The sequence below is a fragment of the Ranitomeya variabilis genome, chromosome 3 (genome assembly GCF_051348905.1).
Source record: "Ranitomeya variabilis isolate aRanVar5 chromosome 3, aRanVar5.hap1, whole genome shotgun sequence".
NCBI lineage: Eukaryota > Metazoa > Chordata > Amphibia > Anura > Dendrobatidae > Ranitomeya > Ranitomeya variabilis.
The window spans coordinates 7897895-7922263 of NC_135234.1; the positions used below are offsets into that span (position 1 = coordinate 7897895).

At 47.0% G+C, this 24369-nt stretch overlaps 1 protein-coding gene across 4 annotated transcripts; it reads left to right on the forward strand.

The window, feature by feature from the left end:
* The first annotated feature begins 8130 nt into the window (after window positions 1–8130).
* LOC143817878 (V-set domain-containing T-cell activation inhibitor 1-like) lies at window positions 8131–17415 on the forward strand. Of its 4 annotated transcripts, XM_077299350.1 has the most exons (6): window positions 8131–8390; window positions 11370–11557; window positions 12767–12863; window positions 15367–15783; window positions 16434–16712; window positions 16987–17415. In XM_077299350.1, the coding sequence occupies exons 3-6, from the start codon at window positions 12809–12811 to the stop codon at window positions 17019–17021; spliced, it is 786 nt and encodes a 261-aa protein (XP_077155465.1). In that variant the 5' UTR covers window positions 8131–8390; window positions 11370–11557; window positions 12767–12808; the 3' UTR covers window positions 17022–17415. The 4 variants fall into 4 exon arrangements, with proteins under 4 accessions (XP_077155465.1, XP_077155462.1, XP_077155463.1 ...); XM_077299347.1 differs by lacking the exon at window positions 8131–8390 and having other exon boundaries at window positions 11374–11557; window positions 16989–17415; XM_077299348.1 differs by lacking the exon at window positions 8131–8390 and having other exon boundaries at window positions 11374–11557; window positions 16992–17415.
* Window positions 17416–24369: the final 6954 nt, after the last annotated feature.

Below are 24369 nucleotides of genomic sequence, written 5' to 3' on the forward strand. Positions count from 1 at the left end.
TGGAAACCACAGGTATGTCCCCATGCGTCCCCTTACATCCCCAGCTTAACACAGACATAGCTTTCCAGTCAAGGACTGGGTTATGAGATTGCAGCCATGGCAATCCAAGCACCAACACATCATGTAGATTATACAGCACAAGAAAGCGAATAATCTCCTGATGATCCGGATTAATTCGCATAGTTACTTGTGTCCAGTATTGTGGTTTATTACTAGCCAATGGGGTGGAGTCAATCCCTTTCAGAGGTATCGGAGCCTCCAATGGCTCCAAATCATACCCACAGCGTTTGGCAAAGGACCAATCCATAAGACTCAAAGCAGCGCCAGAGTCGACATAGGCGTCCGCGGTAATAGATGACAAAGAACAAATCAGGGTCACAGATAGAATAAACTTAGACTGTAAAGTGCTAATTGAAACAGACTTGTCAGGCTTCTTAGTACGCTTAAAGCATGCTGATATAACATGAGTTGAATCACCACAATAGAAGCACAACCCATTTTTTCGTCTAAAATTCTGCCGCTCGCTTCTGGACAGAATTCTATCACATTGCATATTTTCTGGCGTTTTCTCAGTAGACACCGCCAAATGGTGCACAGGTTTGCGCTCCCGCAGACGCCTATCGATCTGAATAGCCATCGTCATGGACTCATTCAGACTCGCAGGCACAGGGAACCCCACCATAACATCCTTAATGGCATCAGAGAGACCTTCTCTGAAAATCGCCACCAGGGCGCACTCATTCCACTGAGTAAGCACAGACCATTTGCGGAATTTTTGGCAGTATATTTCAGCTTCATCTTGCCCCTGAGACAAGGACATCAAGGCCTTTTCCGCCTGAAGCTCTAAATGAGGTTCCTCATAAAGCAACCCCAAGGCCAGAAAAAACGCATCCACATTGAGCAACGCAGGATCCCCTGGTGCCAATGCAAAAGCCCAGTCTTGAGGGTCGCCCCGGAGCAAGGAAATTACAATCCTGACCTGCTGTGCAGGGTCTCCGGCAGAGCGAGACTTCAGGGACAAAAACAATTTGCAATTATTTTTAAAATTTTGAAAGTGAGATCTATTCCCCGAGAAGAATTCAGGCAAAGGAATTCTAGGCTCAGACATAGGTGCATGAACAACAAAATCTTGCAAATTTTGTACCTTTGTGGCGAGATTATTCAAACCTGTAGCTACACTCTGAAGATCCATTTGAAACAGGTGAACACAGAGCCATTCAAGGATAAGAAGGAGAGAAAGAGAGGAAGGCTGCAGTATAGGCAGACTAGCAAGTGATTCAATTAAGAGCACACTCAGAACTAGAGAAAAAAAAAAAAAAAAAAAAATTGTAGCAGACTTCTTTTTTCTCTCCTTTCTCAGCCAGTAATTTAACCCTTTTTTTTTGGGCCGGTCAAACTGTCATGATTCTCAATGGCGAGAGAACATAGCCCAGCATATATGAGAACTAGCTCTTGGAAGATGGAAACTATACTGACCATGAACTAAATCTGCCGCACAACTAGAAGTGGCCGGGTAGCATGCCTACGTTTTTTTTATCCCTAGATGCCCAGCGCCAGCCGGAGAACTACCTAATCCTAGCAGAGGAAAAGACAGTCCTGGCTCACCTCTAGAGAAATTTTCCCAAAAGGCAGACAGAGGCCCCCACATATATTGGCGGTGATTTTAGATGAAATGACAAACGTAGTATGAAAATAGGTTTAGCAAAAATCGAGGTCCGCTTACTAGATAGCAAGAAGACAGAAAGGGCACTTTCATGGTCAGCAGAAAACCCTATCAAAACACCATCCAGAAATTACTTTAAGACTCTAGCATTAACTCATAACACCAGAGTGGCAATTTCCGCTCACAAGAGCTTTCCAGACACAGTAACGAAACAGCAGCTGTGAACAGGAACAAAATGCAAAAACACACAAGGACAAAAGTCCAACTTAGCTGGGAGTTGTCTAGTAGCAGGAACATGCACAGAAAGGCTTCTGATTACATTGTTGACCGGCATGAAACTGACAGAGGAGCAAGGTTATATAGCGACTCCCACATCCTGATAGGAGCAGGTGAACAGAGGGGATGATGCACACAAGTACAATTCCACAAGTGGCCACCGGGGGAGCCCAGAATCCAATTTCACAACAGGGCTGTGCTCTGTGCTGTATACTGCTGTGGGCTGTATATAGTACTCTGTGGGCTGTGCTCTGTGCTGTATACTACTGTGGGCTGTATATAGTACTCTGTGGGCTGTGCTCTGTGCTGTATACTGCTGTGGGCTGTATATAGCTCTCTGTGGGCTGTGCTCTGTGCTGTATACTGCTGTGGGCTGTATATAGTACTCTGTGGGCTGTGCTCTGTGCTGTATACTGCTGTGGGCTGTATATAGTTCTCTGTGGGCTGTGCTCTGTGCTGTATACTGCTGTGGGCTGTATATAGCTCTCTGTGGGCTGTGCTCTGTGCTGTATACTGCTGTGGGCTGTATATAGTACTCTGTGGGCTGTGCTCTGTGCTGTATACTGCTGTGGGCTGTATATAGTACTCTGTGGGCTGTGCTCTGTGCTGTATACTACTGTGGGCTGTATATAGCTCTCTGTGGGCTGTGCTCTGTGCTGTATACTACTGTGTGCTCTGTGCTATATATAGTACTCTGGGCTGTGCTCTGTGCTGTATACTACTGTGTGCTATATATAGTTCTCTGGGCTGTGCTCTGTGCTGTATACTACTGTGGGCTGTATATAGTACTCTGTGGGCTGTGCTCTGTGCTGTATACTACTGTGGGCTGTATATAGTACTCTGTGGGCTGTGCTCTGTGCTGTATACTACTGTGGGCTGTATATAGTACTCTGTGGGCTGTGCTCTGTGCTGTATACTACTGTGGGATGTATATAGCTCTCTGTGGGCTGTGCTCTGTGCTGTATACTGCTGTGGGCTGTATATAGCTCTCTGTGGGCTGTGCTCTGTGCTGTATACTACTGTGGGCTGTATATAGCTCTCTGCGGGCTGTGCTCTGTGCTGTATACTACTGTGGGCTGTATATAGCTCTCTGCGGGCTGTGCTCTGTGCTGTATACTACTGTGGGCTGTATATAGTTCTCTGTGGGCTGTGCTCTGTGCTGTATACTACTGTGGGCTGTATATAGTACTCTGTGGGCTGTGCTCTGTGCTGTATACTGCTGTGGGCTGTATATAGCTCTCTGTGGGCTGTGCTCTGTGCTGTATACTACTGTGGGCTGTATATAGTTCTCTGTGGGCTGTGCTCTGTGCTGTATACTACTGTGGGCTGTATATAGTTCTCTGGGCTGTGCTCTGTGCTGTATACTACTGTGGGCTGTATATAGTTCTCTGTGGGCTGTGCTCTGTGCTGTATACTGCTGTGGGCTGTATATAGTTCTCTGTGGGCTGTGCTCTGTGCTGTATACTGCTGTGGGCTGTATATAGTACTCTGTGGGCTGTGCTCTGTGCTGTATACTGCTGTGGGCTGTATATAGTTCTCTGTGGGCTGTGCTCTGTGCTGTATACTGCTGTGGGCTGTATATAGTACTCTGTGGGCTGTGCTCTGTGCTGTATACTGCTGTGGGCTGTATATAGTTCTCTGTGGGCTGTGCTCTGTGCTGTATACTACTGTGGGCTGTATATAGCTCTCTGTGGGCTGTGCTCTGTGCTGTATACTACTGTGTGCTCTGTGCTATATATAGTACTCTGGGCTGTGCTCTGTGCTGTATACTGCTGTGGGCTGTATATAGCTCTCTGTGGGCTGTGCTCTGTGCTGTATACTACTGTGTGCTCTGTGCTATATATAGTACTCTGGGCTGTGCTCTGTGCTGTATACTACTGTGGGCTGTATATAGTACTCTGTGGGCTGTGCTCTGTGCTGTATACCACTGTGGGATGTATATAGTACTCTGTGGGCTGTGCTCTGTGCTGTATACTGCTGTGGGCTGTATATAGTTCTCTGTGGGCTGTGCTCTGTGCTGTATACTACTGTGGGCTGTATATAGCTCTCTGTGGGCTGTGCTCTGTGCTGTATACTACTGTGTGCTCTGTGCTATATATAGTACTCTGGGCTGTGCTCTGTGCTGTATACTACTGTGTGCTATATATAGTTCTCTGGGCTGTGCTCTGTGCTGTATACTGCTGTGGGCTGTATATAGCTCTCTGTGGGCTGTGCTCTGTGCTGTATACTACTGTGGGCTGTATATAGTTCTCTGTGGGCTGTGCTCTGTGCTGTATACTGCTGTGGGCTGTATATAGTTCTCTGGGCTGTGCTCTGTGCTGTATACTGCTGTGGGCTGTATATAGCTCTCTGTGGGCTGTGCTCTGTGCTGTATACTACTGTGTGCTCTGTGCTATATATAGTACTCTGTGGGCTGTGCTCTGTGCTGTATACTACTGTGTGCTCTGTGCTATATATAGTTCTCTGGGCTGTGCTCTGTGCTGTATACTACTGTGGGCTGTATATAGTTCTCTGTGGGCTGTGCTCTGTGCTGTATACTACTGTGGGCTGTATATAGTTCTCTGTGGGCTGTGCTCTGTGCTGTATACTACTGTGGGCTGTATATAGTTCTCTGTGGGCTGTGCTCTGTGCTGTATACTACTGTGGGCTGTATATAGTACTCTGTGGGCTGTGCTCTGTGCTGTATACTACTGTGGGCTGTATATAGTACTCTGTGGGCTGTGCTCTGTGCTGTATGCTACTCTGGGCTGTATATAGTTCTCTGTGGGCTGTGCTCTGTGCTGTATATAGTTCTCTGTGGGCTGTGCTCTGTGCTGTATACTACTGTGGGCTGTATATAGCTCTCTGGGCTGTGCTCTGTGCTGTATACTACTGTGTGCTCTGTGCTATATATAGTACTCTGTGGGCTGTGCTCTGTGCTGTATACTACTGTGTGCTCTGTGCTATATATAGTTCTCTGGGCTGTGCTCTGTGCTGTATACTACTGTGGGCTGTATATAGTACTCTGTGGGCTATGCTCTGTGCTGTATACTACTGTGGGCTGTATATAGTACTCTGTGGGCTGTGCTCTGTGCTGTATACTACTGTGGGCTGTATATAGCTCTCTGTGGGCTGTGCTCTGTGCTGTATACTACTGTGGGCTGTATATAGTACTCTGTGGGCTGTGCTCTGTGCTGTATATAGTTCTCTGTGGGCTGTGCTGTATATAGTACTCTGTGGGCTGTGCTGTATATAGTACTCTGTGGGCTGTGCTGTATATAGTACTCTGTGGGCTGTGCTGTATATAGTACTCTGTGGGCTGTGCTGTATATAGTACTCTGTGGGCTGTGCTGTATATAGTACTCTGTGGGCTGTGCTGTGTATAGTACTCTGTGGGCTGTGCTGTATATAGTACTCTGTGGGCTGTGCTGTATATAGTACTCTCTGTTCTGTGCTGTATATAGTACTCTGGGCTGTGCTGTATATAGTACTCTGTGGGCTGTGCTGTATATAGTACTCTGTGGGCTGTGCTGTATATAGTACTCTGGGCTGTGCTGTATATAGTACTCTGTGGGCTGTGCTGTATATAGTACTCTGTGGGCTGTGCTGTATATAGTACTCTGTGGGCTGTGCTGTATATAGTACTCTGTGGGCTGTGCTGTGTATAGTACTCTGTGGGCTGTGCTGTATATAGTACTCTCTGGGCTGTGCTGTATATAGTACTCTCTGTTCTGTGCTGTATATAGTACTCTGGGCTGTGCTTTATATAGTACTCTGGGCTGTGCTGTATATAGTTCTCTGTGGGCTGTGCTGTATATAGTTCTCTGTGGGCTGTGCTGTATATATTACTTTGTGGGCTGTGCTGTATATATTACTCTGTGGGCTGTGCTGTATACTACTGTGTGGACTGTGCTGTATACTTCTACGTGGGCTGTGCTGTATACTACTGTGTGGTCTGTGCTGTATACTACTGTGTGGTCTGTGCTGAATACTGCTGTGTGGGCTGTGTTATCTACTACGCGAGCTGTGCTATAGTATGCAGGCTGTGCTGTATACTATGCGGTTTGTGCTATATAATATGCGGGCTTTGCTATATACTATGGGGAGTATATTATATTCTATGGGGGAGGCCATGTTATGTACTATGTGGCTGTGTTATATACTATTGTGGGGGTATATTATATTCTATGGGGGAGGCTGCGTTATATACTATGGGGGGCTGCATTATATTCTATGGGGGGCTACATTATATATTATGGGGAGGTGGGCTGTATTATATTCTATGGGGGTTACATACTCTGGGGTGGCTGCATTATACTCTGTGGGGTGGCTGCATTATACTCTGGGGTGGCTGCATTATACTCTGGGGTGGCTGCATTATACTCTGGGGTGGCTGCATTATACTCTGGGGTGGCTGCATTATACTATATGTGGGCTGCATTATACTGTATCGAGGACTATGGGGAATACGTTATACTATATGAAGAACTATGGGGTGCATTATACTATGGGAAGTGAATTGTACTACATGGATGACTGTGGCGGTGCATTATACTATATGGAGCACTATGAGGATTGTATTATGCTATATGGAGGACTATGAGGATTGTATTATGCTATATGGAGGACTATGAGGAGTGTATTATACTATGTGGAGGACTGAGCAGTGTATTTTAATATATGGAGGACTATAGGGAGTGTATTATACTATATGGAGGACTATGGAGCACATTATAATATATGGAGGACTATGGGGTGTATTTTACTAAACAAGTAAAATGCTGCATATTCGGATTGTTTTTGCTGGAACAAAAAGCCTTGTTGTCAGCAGCACATTGCCAGTGTAAACTGTAGATGTGCTGCTGAAAACATGATACTGTATGGTGATCTGTTAGTGATCTATTAGTGATCGTTCTGTCTCATCATTATTCCTCAGCTGGTGGAAAGAGGCCGGGAAACAAGCGTTGAACAACTTCAGTATTGTCGATCAAACTCGTTTAGCGGCCTGAACTCAGCGCACGTAAATACAACAGAAATGCTTTTGTGTGATGTGCAATATGTTAGCATTTGGAGTCCCATTTTAAACTTTGCCTAGGGCCCCACTTTGCCTAAAACCGGCCCTGCCTACAAGTGTACAAAGATATTATACAGTCACCATGTGACAAGTGGGCCTGTGTAACTTCAAATGCCAGGGCTGAATTTTAGTCCCAGTCCGGCCCTGGCTCAACACCTTTCTTCCCTTCTTCTGAGATGTATTTAACTCATTATGGGCCAGTTGTACTGTTATGATCTGGTGACCTTGGAGCCGCATGAAACTTTCTCTGGAGTCGGTGGAACCTGTACTGACCGCAAATCCTGAACTAACACCGCAACTAGAAGTAGCCGTGGGGTGTGCCCAACAAACCCTAGACACCTCGACACAGCTGGAGGACTAAATACCCCTATAGATGGAAATAGGAATGCTACCTTGCCTCAGAGCAGACCCCCAAAGGATAGGCAGCCCCCCACGAATAATGACTGTGAGTAGGAGAAGAAAAGACACACGCAGGTAGAAAACAGGATTTAGCAAAAGAGGCCACTCTAGCTAAATAGGAAAGGATAGGACAGATTACTAGGCGGTCAGTATTAAAACCCTTCCAAAAATATCCACAGCAGATAATACAAAAAGTTCCACAATCTAACTAAAGACATGGAATGTATATCTGCCACTCCAGAGAATCCAACAAGACTGAGAAAATACTGACACAATCTAAGCTGGACAAGAAAACACAAAGAATAGCACTGAATTGTGAAGCACATAGCATGTGTGCCACAGGGAAAAAAAACCAGACACTTATCTTTGCTGATTTGGCAGAAAGGCAGGAGGAACCAGGCAGAGGTCCAACACCTCCCAACAACAGTTGACAACTGGCAAGGACTAATGAATCCTGCACGCCTAAATACCCCAGTCAGAACTGCAATCAGCAGACACATCTGACCAGGACTGCAACCCAGGGACAACTGCATTACCACCTACTACCACCGGAGGGAGCCCAAAAGCAGAATTCACAACAGGGAGTGATGTTACGTCTGATGGCACTAAAGGAGTTCACCTGACCAGGTATCACACACACACACACTACACTTCACACTCCGGCCACCAGGGGGGGTGGTTCTATCTAGTAGGCTACTCCTCACACTCTGGTAAAACTGGGGGTTGGACAGGAAGTTAGGGAGAAAGCAGCTGGGAAGAGCTAGAGAGGACCTGTCAGGGGTGGGATCCTGGCAGAGTCCTAGAAAGGGACAGATCGTCACGGAGTTGTGCCTGTGCCTTACAGCGGCAGACTCCTAAGAAAGGACAAGAAGCGAGGTTTATTGTGGAGAAGTGAGGAACGGAAATACAGCAAAAAGGAGATAATACCAGAAGGAGTCGTGCCTCAAGATCAGCAACATCCTTCTGAGGCACGTAGCCGGTGGCCGGAACGCCGAGAAAGTATGAGACTCCACGCATTACTTTAGACTACGGCCGGGCAGTTAACCATAGGTTGGCTGTCTCACCTTTACACCTAACGAAGACAACGGAGGCAAACTGTGGGAGAGGGGCGTCCCTAGGGTCCCTATAAAATAGCTCCAGGCCTACCCCATCATACGGGTGCGTCCTAGCCATATCATCTGGGGGACGGAGAGAGAGAGAGAAAGAACAGAAATAGACACAACAGTTGTGAGGACTATCCCGTGGTGCTCAGCAGGGAAGTACTACAACACCCAGGCGCTAGAAGGTAGACACTGATTTCCACCTGCAAAGGGAACTCTGGATGTGCCTTCGGACCGGCCGGTCTCAGCCAGCCCTGTTAGCAGTGCTCTGGATAGAGGATCCTGAAGCCTTCAGTAAAGAGACTGCAACCCTGTGTCCTCGTTATTCACCGCGACCTACACCACGCACCATTATCTCATCTTTCATTGGACGCCCCTTAGCAGGGTCACAGACCGGGTCTAGCCACCGTGACGACCCCAGAGCTGAGACAGAGAGGCCCGGTACCAAGTACCCCGCTGCCCTGCGTCTGGGGGCGCTGTATGTCTGCTGCCGGGTGTGGTGGTGTGTCTGCTGCCAGGTGTGGTTGTGTGTCTGCTGCCGGGAGTGGTGGTGTGTCTGTTGCCGGGTGTGGTGGTGTGTCTGCTGCCGGGAGTGGTGGTGTGTCTGCTGCCGGGAGTGGTGGTGTGTCTGCTGCCGGGAGTGGTGGTGTGTCTGCTGCCGGGAGTGGTGGTGTGTCTGCTGCCAGGTGTGGTTGTGTGTTTGCTGCCGGGTGTGGTGGTGTGTCTGCTGCCAGGAGTGGTGGTGTGTCTGCTGCCAGGAGTGGTTGTGTGTCTGCTGCCAGGAGTGGTGCATACCTCCCAACCGTCCCGATTTCAGCGTGACAGTCCCGCTTTGGCACCGGGGTCCCGCTGTCCCGCTTCAGGCATTTAAAATCCCGAATTTGCGGCCGCCGGTGAAGCCCCGCCCACTTCCGGGACGTAGAGAGAGCCCGATTAGTACCCGCTGTTCGTTCCGTTCCCTGGGACTGCGTTGTAGCCACGCCCCCTTGAGTTGCCTCACCGCCCGCCTCCGGCTTCCTCCTCAACTATAGACGTGGGCGGACTCTGAGGACAGAGCGGCAGCACCCGGACTGGTTTCTGGCACGGGGGCAGAGTTGTGAGACACTCCGTGTCTGTGTGACCGCGGGAGCAGCGAGCGGATCTCCAGACTGTAAGTGAATGTATGTGTCTCTCCCCCTCTCCATGCAGCGCTGCCCTGCTGCGGTTACAGCAGAGACTCTGACAGCATAGGAGGACTGACAAACTAAACTTTGTCTCCCCATGGTGCGCGCACCCCGCTCCCACTCTCCCCCTGGTACCCATCCATCGGATTCTCCACCAACCTGGTGCAGCACCCCTTACATTCTATGGGGGCTGCCACCTGCCTGCGTTACATTCTATGGGGGCTGCCACCTGCCTGCGTTACATTCTATGGGGGCTGCCACCTGCCTGCGTTACATTCTATGGGGGCTGCCACCTGCCTGCGTTACATTCTATGGGGGCTGCCACCTGCCTGCGTTACATTCTATGGGGGCTGCCACCTGCCTGCGTTACATTCTATGGGGGCTGTGCAGCATTATATTCTATGGGGCTGTGCTGTATTACATTCTATGGGGACTGAGCTGTAATGCTGGATACAGCAGTCAGCGGCGCAGCTGGATGACACCATTCAGCGCCGTGGGAGTGGAAGCTGCCGGCTGCTGCGAGGGAGCGCGGTGAAAGGTGTTTGTGTGTACTGATGGAGAAGGCAATGATGGGGGTGGGGTAACCATGTGTGGCCATTATACTGCACCCAGCATTGTGTGGGGCCATTATACTGTACCCAGCATTGTGTGGCCATTATACTATACCCAGCATCGTGTGGGGCCATTATACTGTACAAAGCATCATGTGGCGCCATTATACTGTATGGACCATCACGTGGGGCAAGTATACTGTACGCAGCATCATGTGGGGCCATTATACAGTATGGAGCATAATGTGGCCAATGGCCATTGTACAGTATGGAGCGTCGTGTGTGGCCATATTTTTTTGTTCATAATTATTGTTAACGAAACATTGTGATCAGAAGTGCTAAATGGGTGTGGTTGGGGCGTGGCTAGTTGTGAAATGGGTGTGGCCTAAAATTTGCCGCGGCGTGCTACGCGCGCCGCTGACTTTGTCCCTCTTTCCCTTCCCCTAAAGTTGGGAGGTATGCCACCACGTATGTCTGCTGCCGGGAGTGGTGGTGTCTGCTGCCGGCAACTTCTGTGTAATCACTGACATATGATGTCCCCGATGTGCCCCATGGAGACAGGACAGGAAATGTTGCCTGGCCAGCAGCTCCTGTGTAGTCACCGGCCAATGACCTCCCTGATGTGCTTGATGGATACAAGTCTGGAGATGCTGAAGCCATGGGAGCACGTTCAGACCATGCTGGCGCTCACAGTACCAAGAGTAACATGCGGCCTGGGTTATCCTGTGGAAAAGTGGCTTCTGGACTCTTGGGAGAAATGGCCTCACTGCTGGCTCTATCACCAAATCATTGTAACACAAAGCTATTAGTGACCTGAGAGGAGACCAGAGGGGTCCAGCTACCGAACATCATGTCACCCCACAGTATAAATCCCAGGAGCAGGACCGGTGTGACGTTCCCTCATGAAGCCTTTGGATGGCATCACCCATATGGTTTCCCGGTGGTGGTTGGAATGTAGTTTGGCCTTCTTTAGCGATGAGTCCCCCTTTTGTTTTTGACGCAGCGATAGTCGGAGATTGGTCTGGATACCATGTGGGTGACACTATGAAGAGGAGACGATGAATGTGGAGCAGTGTACACACACGGGGTACAATATTTCTGACTGGGGCCGGTGACACGTTTTCTCCCGCGCCTGACTGTTCTCTTTTCCTTATTACTTTGCAGGTAATTACATTTTAATTTAGCTCCCATCTTGTGCTGCAGAGTCCTCACCCTGGTGTCATGGGCCCATGTGGCTACACCTTATTGGCTGCCTCAGCTCAGGGGCCCCGCGGGACCTCACAACCACTGAGAAACAGCAGGTGCAGGTGTAATTACCAGCAGAGGCTTCTGTACCTGAGCAAGAGACGACGGTAAGAGGGAGATCTGTGCAATAGGTGGGGTGGTCTGCTCCCGGGGTCCGCGAGAGGAGGCACTAGTTTATAGATCTGGAGTAAGTGACTAGACAAGACCCAGAATGTAGTAGCCTGCAGTCCTATGTAACACCACAGATAACACAGTGATAACTCTCTGAGTACAGATAATGTAGTAGCCTGCAGTCCTATGTAACACCACAGATAACACAGTGATAACTCTCTGAGTACAGATAATGTAGTAGATGTCACCTGCAGTCCTATGTAACACCACAGATAACACAGTGATGACTCTCAGAGTACAGATAATGTAGTAGATGTCACCTGCAGTCCTATGTAACACCACAGATAACACAGTGATGACTCTCTGAGTACAGGTAATGTAGTAGATGTCACCTGCAGTCCTATGTAACACCATAGATAACACAGTGATGGCTCTCTGAGTACAGATAATGTAGTAGATGTCACCTGCAGTCCTATGTAACACCACAGATAACACAGTGATATCTCCCTGAGTACAGATAATGTAGTAGATGTCACCTGCAGTCCTATGTAACACCACAGATAACACAGTGATAACTCTCTGAGTACAGATAATGTAGTAGATGTCACCTGCAGTCCTATGCAACACCACAGATAACAGTGATAACTCTCTGAGTACAGATAATGTAGTAGATGTCACCTGCAGTCCTATGTAACACTACAGATAACACAGTGATAACTCTCTGAGTACAGATAATGTAGTAGATGTCACCTGCAGTCCTATGTAACACCACAGATAACACAGTGATAACTCTCTAAGTACAAATAATGTAGTAGATGTCACATGCAGTCCTATGTAACACCACAAATAACACAGTGATGACTCTCTGAGTACAGATAATCTAGTAGATGTCACCTGCAGTCCTATGTAACACCATAGATAACACAGTGATATCTCTCTGGGTACAGATAATGTAGTAGATGTCACCTGCAGTCCTGTGTAATACCACAGATCATACAGTGATAACTTTGATAGTATAGGTATCTGCAGTCCTATGTAAATGACAGTGTCTGCACTTTTTGGAATTTAATTGCTGTATTCTGAACATTGCAAGATACAGTATGTTGGATACATTGGAGTGCATGTAGTTCCCACTTTTTATGGTAAAAGTATTATTGTGATATTTTCTTACTAACACGCTGACATTGTCACCTTTTTGTGCATAGTGCTCCTTCACTACACTGCTGGAGATTCTCGTCTCTGCCCTGATGATGGTGCTGTTGTATGTCCTGCTCACTGTGATGCTCCTCTTATACATGGCAGGTGAGATATCTGCTTAGTAATCATAAAATTACCAACATCTGTCCCCAGTCAACCACCAAGCAGCTGTTCCTGGCCAACTACCAGACATATGTCCTTGGCCAACCACCAAGCAGTTGTCTTCACGCAACCACCAGGCAGCTGTCCCCGGTCAAACATTAAACATTTGTCTTTGGAAAACCACAAACATCTGTCTCTTGCCAAGAAACAAACATCTGTGCCCAGCTAACCACTAATAAAATGTCCCTGGCCATCTCCAAACATCTGTCCCCAGCCAGCTATCAAACATCTGTCCCTGGCCTACCATCAAACATCTGTGTCTGGCCAACCACCAAGCAACTGTCCCCAGCCAATCAGCAATCAACTGTCCCTGGTCAAACATCAAAACATCTGTCCCTGGCCAACTACCAAGCATCTGCCCCAAATCAACTTTCCCCAGACAAGAACAAAACATCTGTCCTAGGCCAACTGCCAAACAACTGTCCTCAGCCAACCACCAAACAGCTATCGCTGGCTAAGCCTCAAACATCTGTCCCTGGCTGACCATCAACCACCTATGTCTGGCCAACCAACAAGCATCTGTCCCAAGTCAACCAAGCAGCTGTCCCCAGCCAAGAACAAAACATCTGTCCAGCCAACTGCCAAGCAAGTGTCCCTGGCCAGCCATCAAGCAGCTGTTCCCGGTCTACCATCAAACATAAGTCCCACGCCAACCATCAACATCTGTGCCTGGCCAACCACCAAGCAGTTGTACCCAGCCAGCTACCAAACAGCTGTCCCCATCAAACATTGAATATCTGTCCCCAGTCAACCATCAAGTATCTGCCCCAAGTCAACCATTGTTCCCCAGCCAAGAACCAAACATCTGTCTTTGACCAACAACCAAGCAGCTGTCCCTGACCAACCATCAAACATCTGTCCCCGGGCAAACATCTGTGCACGGCTAACCACCAAGCAGCTGTTAGCGGTCAAACATCATACATCTACATTTGGCCAACCACCAACCATCTGTTACATGACAGCCAAACATCTGTCCTTAGCCAAGAACCAGACATCTGTCTCCGGTCAACTACCAAGCAACTGTCCCTGGCCTAACATCAAACATCTGTCCCCAGCCAACCATCAAACATTTGTGCCTGGTCAACCACCAAACAGCTATCCCAAGTCAACCAAATATCTGTCCCCACTCAAGACCCAAACATCTGACCAAGGCCAACCACCAAGCATCTGTCCTTTGCCAACCCCCAAGCATCTGTTACATGCCAATCACCAAGCATCTGTTCCCAACCAATCACTAAACATCTGTCTCTGGCCAAGCAATAAACATCTGTCCACGGCCAACCACCAAGCAGCTGTCTCCCGCCAACGATTCAGGCCTCTGCAAAACACGACATCTCTGTACCAAGCTGACAATTCTCTCTAGCTTCCTCCCATTCTGACCCTGAGAACTAGGTTTCTATGTGAACATCCAATAATGTTTATGACTTATGTCAATATACAGAAATGTTGTGTCCCGTATCCGCTCTCTACTAGTCCTTGAGCTCCAATCATTAAAAAGTCCAAAATATTCAGAAGTCTCTTTTGAATACAAACATTAAACTACTGTAACCCAATAATGTTTCTCTGCCCTGCACCAACCTGCAATGCTCTAACATATATGAAATCTTAATATACTGTAGGCTAAACAAGACATCCTTGATCTGTGCGAGAGATTAACAAGTCCCTGACTAGTACCAAACACCAGCAAGTCCCTGGCCCATGCCAGCAATCTGCAAGGATCCAAATTATACCAAACCTCTACAAAACTAACCGTCACTAACTATTAACAAGTACAACACTCTTGCCAACTCCAAGTCACTGACCAAAGACTGCCACCCACACAAACCACTCCTACCAACAATCTGCCAGTCTCCAACCTTTACCAACCTACTACAAGCCTGACCCAAGGATCAAACCATTAACAAGTATCTGACCCATAAAAACCATTAACAAGTCCATGACTATGATCCATGCCAAATAAAAGCAAGTCTCCGATCTATGCTAACCATTACATTTCTTGCCCATATCAACCTTCAACGAGCTTCCCACCTATACCAACCGTAATCCTCAGAACTTTGTCCTTCACCTTTCCCAACCTCTGATGTCTGTAAAAGCTACCAGGCTATATTCTTCTGTAAATGTCTGTTCATCTCCCCCTGTCTTGTGGAAATGGCAGCTATTTGCTGCTGTGCATGTTGCTTGGAGAAGATGACACATATCACTCCAGGATTCCACCGCAAATACTAACAAATACAACAAGGCCATTAAACGCCATTCTGCCCCAAAACATGGCTGCCTGGTACCAGTCACTGCTTTGCATGGGACAAACTGCCAAACCTTGGATTATGATTCACATGAAAGGGGCACCAAAAATCCAATCTGAACTTGCTTCCTTTAGGGTGTTGATCCGAGCATAGAAATGTTGGGTGGTTTTATATCTTGTTTTTTTTTTTCCTCTTGTCTTTAGACTGTGACTACGAATTACCCAAACCTAAACATGAAGAGATACTCGTTCCTCGTTTTGGTAATGCCACTCTGCCCTGTCAATTTTCCTTCATTGAGGGCACCTATGACTTGGGCTTCAGCTGGCACCGGGAGGACATTGTTGAAGAGATTGAGGTGGAGGATATCTATGCTTATATCCAGCAAAATTACGAATTCAAGGAACCCCAGCTGGTCTACAGCTTCCACAAGGACAGGGAAGACTTTGAAGAACAGGACTACAATTATCATGGCCGAGTGAAGGTTGACACCTCAGTGATCAGTGAGGGAGACTTGACCATGTTACTGAGTAATGTGGACTATCTGGATGAAGCATTGTACACATGCAAAGCCATCAGCCCCCATGGTAAGGGGGAAGTTAAGCTGAAACTCCTGATACAAGGTATGTCATATTCTAGTGCTAGATTAATCCTTGAAGCCTACTTGCGGCAGTTGGGTTGAAGTCCACTTATGTGAAGTTGACACATTTCTACTAGGGCACAAGGACAATAAAGGTCGCCCAACACATTAGATAAAAGTGCTGAACCCGCAGGCGTTTAAGGAGACCCCATGACTCCCCAAACAGATGATGTTAGAAAACAGAAGGATCCGCTGGTTGAGTTTTATTGGCCAATCTTTTGTGCACAGAGATAAGCTGTTGTCAGGTTCATCTAGCAGCGACTCTCTCATGCAGAGGAGCACTCGGCTGAGATGAGCATTGCTGTCTATGGGGGAGTTGGGATAGATTGGTGTTGAATGACAGCTATCTGATGTGTATGGCCTGCTGTAGTCTGAAAAGTAAGAATAATAAGAAGTATAGTAAGAACTATATCCCCCTGCTGGCTCTCCAAGGCTGCACTCTGAACAAGGCTATTGATGATGTTCTGTTTATTGATACCTGCCGGTTCACCTGTATCAGTAATCATGAAGTCCTCTGTCCTGCTCACCTTCCATATTCGAAGTGATAGAAGCTAGAATACCCCTTTAATTGTGACCCTGAGAGTTCCCACATTTCCTCATACAGTGTCGCCATCTTTCTGTTTAACCCATTAGAAGAAGAGGAGCCTCCAGTGCAGATTGAAACTATTGACAACGTGACAGTGGCTCGTTGCATCTCTGCTGGTTGGTACAAGGTTCCCGTTGTGAAATGGCTGAACCGCCGTGAGGATGACATATCTGAGAACTCCACTATGGTGATATTGGAGCAAATGCAGAATGGAAATCACAGGGTCTCCTCAACTTTAAATGGGGTCAAAAGCCACGAGATCTATCGTTGCCTCATCAGGGATGTCAAGAAGGCACGAAGAGCCCGGACATTCTTCAGGAAGCTAAGTACGGGGTTTGTGTGCATGATGTCTGGGGAAGGGCTCCAGTTCTAATGTAAGGTTACCTGTCCCACTGGCTGATATCCTATAAAAAATATTCTCCATTGGCCAGGTCTTATGGTCTAATGTGGCCAATAATTGAGTTCTTGGAAATCATGCAGGTTGGCCGATCCAAAGACCAATCTTTAGAGTACACCACAATCTATCATCACTGCACTGACATGCTCAATATATCTCACTATATGTCCCATCTCTCTAAGTCATTGTTCTGTTTCTTCTAGAGAAGGGGGTACTGAGGGAATATGGAGAGTTTTGAACCCGCCACTCAACCTCACTAAGAGAGACATTGAATATACAGAGAACTGAGAAGACACCAAGAATCTGACATCCACGAGATCCAGCGACGTCCTGGACTGTAGAATATATTCTATATGTGTTTCTATATCGCCCCATAAAATAAGTCTATCACCCATCACACAGGTGGAGCGACCTGTATTGTATCGGAGTATCCTAGGTAAAGCTTCGCGTCTCGTGTGTGGATGGTCGGAGAAGCTTTCTCTCTATCAATAAATGACCTGCTCATTACCTAATATTAAATTGACTTAATTTTCTTACCACTTCCCTGGCTGATCTGACATTTCATTATCACTGTATTGCTGGCTTTATGGTCACACAGTGAGGCTTTCATAACAAAGGGGGTCTGCAGGATGGGCAGCCACCACAGAGACCATCTGCTGTAGGCCTTCAGTATGTAGAAAGGGACAATCACCAAGTATTTATTTACTTTGTTCCCGTAAGGACTGAGAACTGTTCTGTGCTCCACAACTGCCCAGGGACCATGATATTGGCCATTAAACGAGGTGAGACCACCTTGGCTTGGAGTCTTACTTATTTATAATTTACTTTCTTGGAGAAATTGGTCAATAAGACACAGAGCTAGACCTTTCTGTCTTGCAAAGGCATGAGAACCAACACCAGTAAGGCCTCTAGTTCAGCGCTTCTAAGTACATAAATGCCACTGAGAGATAACATAGTAACATAGTTAGTAAGGCTGAAAAAAGACATTTGTCCATCCAGTTCAGCCTATATTCCATCATAATAAATCCCCAGATCTACGTCCTTCTACAGAACCTAATAATTGTATGATACAATATTGTTCTGCTCCAGGAAGACATCCAGGCCTCTCTTGAACCCCTCGACTGAGTTCGCCATCACCACCTCCTCAGGCAAGGAATTCCAGATTATCACTGCCCTAACAGTAAAGAATCCTCTTCTATGTTGGTGGAAAAACCTTCTCTCCTCCAGACGCAGAGAATGCCCCCATGTGACCGTCACCTTCCTTGGTGCCTAACTTTGGTTCTAGGATGAGCTCCAGGATAGGATCCAGAATGTGCTCCAGGATTGACTCCAAGATGTGTTCCTGGATGAGCTTGAGGATGGGCTCTAGGATGGGCTCCAGGGTGGGCTCTAGGATTGGCTGCAGGATAGGCTCTAGGATGGGCTCCAGAATAGGCTCTAGGATGATATCTAAGATGGGCTCCAGAATGGGCTCTGGTATGGGCTCCAGGATGAGCTAGAGGATGGGTTCTAGGATAGGCCTCCAGGATTGGCTCCAGGATGGGCTACAGGATAGGTTCTAGGATGGGCAATAAAATAGGCTCTAGTATGATCTCTAGGATAGGCTCCAGGATGGGCTCCATAACTGGCAACAGGATTAGCTCTAGGATAAGCTACGTGATAGGCTCCAGAATGAGCTCCAGGATTGGCTCCAGGATGGGCTCCAGGATAAGCTCTGGGATGGGATCCAGTATGGGATTCAGAATAGGCTCTAGGATGCGCTCCAGGATGGACTTCTGCATGGGCTCTGGGATGAGCTCTGAGATACCTCTAAATATGTAAGTACCACTGAGAAATGTTTTCTTTAGTCTAGCAGAAACATGAACATCTCTTAGCCCCAGAAATAAATCTTTGCCAGGGCCTTGCCTACACTGTGCCATTTATAACACTGGTGTCTTCCATGTGGCAGCGAGACTTTTGGGACCCCAAAGTTCAGGGCTCACATAAGTCTTCTACCTTACATTGTCACATGTGGTGTATAAGAAAGATGACCCAACATTAGGGTAACCTGAAAGTTGACCTTCATGTAGGTGGTGATGTGAACAGTCATGTTTTGATTCCAATACCCTCCATATTCTACATGACTGGGGATTAAAGGGAAATGACGAGGGTGCCGGCACCATGTTGGAAGTTGTGTATCAGCCCCTGGTTGTTACCTTGCTGTAGTATGATGATGTAAAGACTCTCGGAGACAGCAGCAAACCGCCACTGACATCTCCAGATGGGTCAGGAGTCTAAAGCCACACAGCAAAAGACCCGTACGTGGTGTATATTTTACATCAAGCCTCTCCTCGGTAAATGGGTCGTAAACAGCGTAAAAACATTTAATAAAATTTATTGCATCACGAACCAGTCTAAAAATGAATGATTGTTTTGTCATCTAGACCTGATAGGTCTACGAGACAGCAGGAGACACAGGGGTTGTGAGGGGAGCAGTATTATCTGTCATGAGGGCGGGTGGACTCCGGAGTTGCTCAGTACTCAGCATTAAAAGTCTTCAGTGAGGTCAAGTAGAGGACACGGAAGATCACCGAGGTGGCGCCATTCAGGTATATGACACTTAGGTTGACGTAGAATCCATGCGACTGGTAAAAATGCTGAACGTTTAGTTTTTTCCTAGTACGTAGATGATATTGGAGCATTAACTGCATGGATGGCAAGTTGGGTACTAGGGAGGTGAGAACGTCATGTGGAGGGTCTCCAGGAATTAGGTTCTATCTTTCTGAGACACTTTTCACTGCTCTGTTAGGGCACTTTCATTTTATAGATGGAGCCAACACTTTTAGCCACAGTAGGAAGCCTCCAGACTCCGGACCGCACTCATCTGATCAATATAGGGATGGCTACATGGCCTCAGTATAAAGACTTTATTCTCATTATTTCTATAGTACGACATTTACGTCAGAGAATTTCAAGGACCAAATCTTTTGGTCCAAACACAAATAGGAGTTTATTGAAGAGAAGTGAAACATTGATGATCTCACTTTATATTTGTCAATGTATGAAGTTCTGTCACGTTTTGACTGTTGGTTATTAGGGACAGAGGTGCTGGCACCCTAACTATCCCTGCTCCTAAAGATACCTCTAAAGGTGAGGAGGTTTGGGCCACCATCCTTACTGTTCACCTATTATACCTAAAGCTGTCCCTTCCCCTTCCTCCTGGAGGCCTGGGACAGAAATGCTAGTGTGTAAACGTAAGACAAACAGGGATAACAGAAAGCAACAAACATGCAAAACACTCACCAAAGGTAGAGAGGTATATAGGGAAGGACAACAATGTACCAACCAAATGGGAATAGGACAATGAGGAAAACTTACACCCAAAAACAGCACGCAACTATCTTCAGCAGCAACTACGATCTCCTATTCAGCACAGAGTCTTCAAGGAGCTAGGAAGCAAAGCTTTCACTGGCAAGAAAGAGAAGGTCTGTGTCACGCAGGTACTGGGTATACTACAGCTGATTACCCGGGCCCCTGCGATATCCCTCAGACTAGGGAAAACCCTGTCTGTCCCTCTCCCAGAATTTACACTGATGGTGTGCTTGTCTGGGCCGCCAGGCCTGACCCTGACTCCTGTTTCAGTCCTGTGCTGAAACCTCCACCCGCCACCCAGTGATTAGACCTCACACCAACCCCTACAGAAAGCACAGACAGGGAAAACTAAAAACGCACCACACCGCAGACTCACAGGAAAACACTATAATGTGCACAGGACAAAACAAATACAAATATAGGAAGGAGAAATATGACAAAGGATAATACACCACCAGATACGATATTTCTTCTCCTAGACCACCACTCCAGACCGAGATCACCAGGCACGAGGCACAAGCTATAATCGGCGACGCCCAAAGTCCAGAAAGACTATTTAAAGGCCACGGGCGTGACCCAGCCTCCAACCAGATTACCAGTTAGATTGACCCCAGACAACCTGGATAAAGTCTAGCCGGCGCCACTGAGCGTATAGTGGACGAATGTGTAATTACCGCTGTCTGTCGGACGCCCTAGTGTGAACAGCGTCCGACATGACAGTCTGGCCAGGTTTCATAGGGAGAGGAAATGACCAGATCAGAAGCAGCTGAAATGGAGATGCACATTTCTGACCAGAATAGAAAGTAGTGTTAACCTCTTCAGCACCAAAGAAAACCAAATCCATTTAATATTGAACGTGAACACACAGGCTAAATAGAAGATCTGCAATTCACAATAAGTAGTGATCTTCTAACCCCGGATCTCCCAGGAGGACATGACACACTCATGACAAGTTCACTCTAAAGTACAACTTAAAAGGGTTTTCCCATCTCCAAGATCCTATCCCAATATGTAGCAGGTGTAATAATAATATCAGAAAATACCTCCAATTAGAAGTGTGGTATAGTTATTCGTTTCAGTCTTTCCTCATGTGCAGGAATTGCAGGACCTTAAGGGTATGTGTCCACGGTAAGTAAACGCTGCGTGATTGACGCTGCAGCGTCAAACACGCAGTGTCCAGATGTTCCAGCATAGTGGAGGGGATTTTGTGAAATCCCGTGTCCACTATGCGTGGAAACACGCACGCGGCGGGCCTGCGACTCCGGACATGCTGCGCGTCTTTTCAGATCGCAGCATGTCCGTGTAATATCACGGGACCCTATGGCGAGGGGTGCGATGATCCCGGATGTGTACAGTACACATCCGGCATGATCGCGTGTCAGAAAGGGGGCGGGGCTTAGCGCCGAGCGGCTTCGCAGCTGCGGCGATACCGCCGGCCATCCTGAGCGTGGACACGCAGCCTTAGTATCCATGGTTATGACCACTAGCTGTCACTTTATCAGTGGTCGTAACTATGGAAACCTACAGTCCTGCAATGCCTGCACATGAGGTAAGAGACATAGCGAAGCAGGGAAACTATACTACATTTCTAATTGGAGGTATGTGCTAATATTATTATTATTACATCTACTACATATTGGGGTGGGATCTGGGAGATGGGAATATGCCTTTAATAGAAGTGGAATGTCTCCATTTACTCATCGCTTTCACCGGCATATTTTATAAGGAGGCAGATTCCAGTAGTCACCTGGATTTCTCCAGTCGTCATCATCTTTATGTATAAGTCTACGGTCCACTTCCGTCTGTTTGTCTGTCACGGAAATCCCGCGTTGCTGATTGGTCGCAGCCGGCTGGGCACGACCAATCAGCGACAGCCACAGTCCGGCCACGAATTGGCCCCTCCCTACTCCCCTCCAGTCAGCGCCCACATAGCGTTTTAGCAGTCCGTTAACGCTGCCATTAACCATGTAAGTGTGACCAACTTTTTACTATTGATGCTGCCTATGCAGCATCAATAGTAAAAACATATAATGTTAAAAATAATTTTTTAAAAGTCATTATATTCTCACCTTCCTTCCGCGGCAGCCTTTTCCACTCCTCGCGATGCTCCGGTCCCAGTAATGCATTGCGGCAATGACCCCTGATGACGTAGCTGTCTCGCGAGACCGGTACATCATCACGGGTTATTGCCGCAAGGCATTACTGGGAATGGAGCATCGCGAGGAGCGTCGCTAAAGGCCTGGGCTGGATCCAGGGGCCGCCGGAAGGTGAGTATATAACTACTTTTTATTTTAATTCTTTTTTTAACAGGGATATGGTGCCCACATTGCTATATACTACATGACTGTGCTATATACTACGTGGGCTGTGTTATATACTGCGTGGGCTGTGCAATATACTACGTGGCTGTGCAATATACTACATGGGCTGTGTTATATAGTACGTGGGCTGTGCTATATACTACGTGGCTGTGCAATATACTACATGGGCTGTGTTATATACTGCGTGGGCTGTGCTATATACTACGTGGCTGTGCAATATAGTACGTGGGCTGTGCTATGTACTACGTGGCTGTGCAATATACTATGTGGGCAGTGTTATATACTGCGTGGGCTGTGCTATATACTACGTGGCTGTGCAATATACTATGTGGGCTGTGTTATATACTGCATGGGCTGTGTTATATACTGCGTGGGCTGTGCTATATACTACGTGGGCTGTGCTATATGCTATATACTATGTGGGCTGTTATATACTGTGTGAGCTGTGCTATATACTATGTGGCTGTGCTATATACTACATGGCTGTGTTATATACTGCATGGGCTGTGTTATATACTGTGTGGGCAGTGCTATATACTAGGTGGCTGTGCTATATTATACGTGGCTATGTTATATACTACGTGGGCTGTGTTATATACTGCATGGGCTGTGTTATATACTGCATGGACTGAGCTATATACTATGTGGGCTGTGTTATATACTACGTGGCTGTGCTACATACTACGTGGCTGTGTTATAGACTGCGTGGGCTGTGTTATAAACTGTGTGGGCTGTGCTATATACTAGGTCGCTGTGTTATATACTGCGTGGGCTGTGTTATAGACTGTGTGGGCTGTGCTATACACTATGTGGCTGTGCTATATACTACGTGGCTCTACAATATACTACGTGGCTGTGCAATATACTACATGGCTGTATTATATACTATGTGGCTGTGCTATATACTACATGGCTGTGTTATATACTACGTAGCTGTGCTATATACTACGTGGCTGTGCTATATGTGGCTGTGCTATATACTACGTGGCTGTGTTATATACTACGTAGCTGTGCTATGTACTATGTGGCTGTGCTATATAATACGTGGCTGTGCTATATACTACGTGGCTGTGCTATATACTACGTGGCTGTACAATATACTATGTGGCTGTGCTATATACTACGTGGCTGTGCTATATACTACGTGGCTGTACAATATACTATGTGGCTGTGCAATATACTACATGGCTGTGCTATATACTACATGGCCTGTGCTATATACTACGTAGCTGTGCTATATACTACGTGGCTGTGCTATATAATACGTGGTTGTGCTATATACTACGTGGCTGTGCTATATACTACGTGGCTGTGCTATATACTACGTGGGCTGTGTTATATGCTACGTGGCTGTGCTATATACTACGTGGTCTGTGTTATATGCTACGTGGGCTGTGAGACTCTTTCACCCGGGGCCCTCAAAAATCTGGAGCTGGCCCTGGCTTCACTGATTGGTCGTGCCCGGCCGGCCGCGAACAATCAGCGACAGATTCAGTCCGGCCTCAAATTGGCGTGGGATTTGAACCACGCTTCACTAATTGGTCGCGGCCGGCCGGCTGAATCCTGTGTATTCATTGCATTATTCTGAAATCATCATAAATAAACTACATACATATTCTAGAATACCCGATGCGTTAGAATCGGGCCACCATCTAGTCACAAATAAATTACCTGAAAACCTCCCCAATGTGGTCACAAAGCTTGCTCTACACAATCTTCTTCCCCGATCATCCAGAATAGATGTAAAGTAATGAAAATGAAAAGTTTTCTAGATTTTCCATCTCCAGAGTTTTCAGCGTGTGGGAAACAATCATCCAGCGCTCAAGGAGAGACACAGCGACATCTTGTGGGCAAAAGTTATAACTACAGCCTGAAAAGTATTTCTAAACACTCACATACAGCTGTGTGAAAAAG